At 55.2% G+C, this 1,644-nt stretch overlaps 1 protein-coding gene across 1 annotated transcript; it reads right to left on the bottom strand.

The window, feature by feature from the left end:
• Positions 1 to 353: 353 nt before the first annotated feature.
• Positions 354 to 1,460, bottom strand: HRH2 (histamine receptor H2). Its single transcript, XM_009893505.1, has one exon. The coding sequence runs from the start codon at positions 1,458 to 1,460 to the stop codon at positions 354 to 356; it is 1,107 nt and encodes a 368-aa protein (XP_009891807.1).
• Positions 1,461 to 1,644: the final 184 nt, after the last annotated feature.

Genomic DNA, 1,644 nt, shown 5'->3' with positions numbered 1-1,644 from the left:
TGCAGCTAGTGGCTGCACCCTGTTCCGACCAGCAAATTCTGATGGCAAAACTGTTCCTGTTACTCAGCAAAGCCAGGGACGTTGTGGTCCCCAGGAGCACGGGTGGCCAGCTGCTTGTGAAGCTGGCGTAGCTGGACCTGTGCTACCAGCACGGAGGGATGTGAGCTGGATCTACGCTAGTGGTGATGACTTTCTGTGTGGCTGCAAAGAGCAAGAGTTGCCTGGGCAAGGATGTCCTGCTGGGGCTTAGAAGTTCATATGCTAAAGGAAAGTCTGGACAATGTGGGGTCCCCACCTCTGCTGCCTTCTCTGGGCATTGACCTACCATCAAAGCCCCACGTGTAAGAAAGCTCTTACCTCTTGAGGGCTCCATCAGTCAGCAAGATCGTTTTCCCATTCCTCATCTCCAGTTTCAGGGGTTTACCCTCCTGCCTGCCCTGGCCCTGCCTGCAGCTCCTGTCCCTGGACTGGGCCTTCTGGAGGGGAGGCAGGCAGGAGCTCCTGGGGCCCCCAGTCCTCCGGCAGTGCAGCAAGTGCTGGTACGCCACTCGGAAGTCCCTGTTGAGTGTCCCGTAGAGGATGGGGTTCAGGGCTGAGTTGGCATAGCCCAGCCAGAGGACGATGGACATGGGTGTGCCTTTCACACTGCTGTCCCCCCACATCCCTCGGTATGTAAACACTGTGAAATAGGGGAACCAGCACACAATGAACGCTCCTAACACCACTGCCAGTGTCACGGTGGCTTTGTGCTCTTTCACCATGGGTGGCATGGGGGTGTTGCTGCTGCAGCACCACGTGTGGTTTATCCTCTTGGCTTGCTCCCTCGCTATCTTGAATATCCGGTAGTAGGTGATGCACATGATGACCAAAGGGACGTAGAAGGTGAGCAAGGCATCCACTAGCCCGTACACAGGGTTCACCTCCAATGTGCACTCCTTGTTGCAGTCAGGGACTGTGTTTTGGACTGCTGTCCCATTGGTGTTCCAGCCCAGGTGAATGGGTAGGAAGGAGACCATCAGTGAAACGGTCCAAATAACAACCAAACCTACAGCCACCCGGGAACGAGTGACCAGCTGGTTGTAACGGAGTGGGGTGGTGACAGCAAAGTAGCGGTCCAGGCTGATCATGAAGAGGTTGAGGATGGAAGCTGTGCACAGCATGACATCCAGGCTGGTGTAGATGTTGCACAAAGTGCTGCCAAAGGGCCACTCTTTGGTGAGTTCATAGAAGGCGGAGAATGGCAGCACCAGGAGGCCCAGCAGCAGGTCGGTGATGGCCAAGGAGACAATGATGCAGTTCGTCAAGCTGCGGAGCCGGCGGTCAAGGGTGACGGCCAGGCAGACGATGATGTTACCACAGAGAGTGATCACAATGAGGATGGCAAGGCAGGACCCAACCAACAGTTTCAGGGGGAAGTCCATCCTTTTTTGCGAGGTTGTATGGTTGTAACATGGATCCATAGTGTAGTCACATGGATCGAGCAGTCCTGCTGTCACTGGCTCCAAAGCTACTTGGAGTCAGCCTCTACCAGGCAGCCCTAGAGCCCCTTCCAAAGTCACCTTGGGGCTACAGTGACCTTGGAGAACATTGCAGAGTCACTTCACGTGTTCAGCCTTGTATGCTAGGAATTACATGGTCTAGGGA

The sequence above is a fragment of the Charadrius vociferus genome, unplaced genomic scaffold, assembly GCF_000708025.1.
Source record: "Charadrius vociferus isolate BGI_N301 unplaced genomic scaffold, ASM70802v2 scaffold1041, whole genome shotgun sequence".
NCBI lineage: Eukaryota > Metazoa > Chordata > Aves > Charadriiformes > Charadriidae > Charadrius > Charadrius vociferus.
Note: the sequence above shows the minus strand (reverse complement) of the source record. Positions and strands in the feature narration are given on the sequence as shown.

Coding starts and splice junctions, on each gene's coding strand:
- HRH2 (XM_009893505.1), bottom strand. CDS start 1,460: ATGGATCCATGTTACAACCATACAACCTCGCAAAAAAGGATGGACTTC.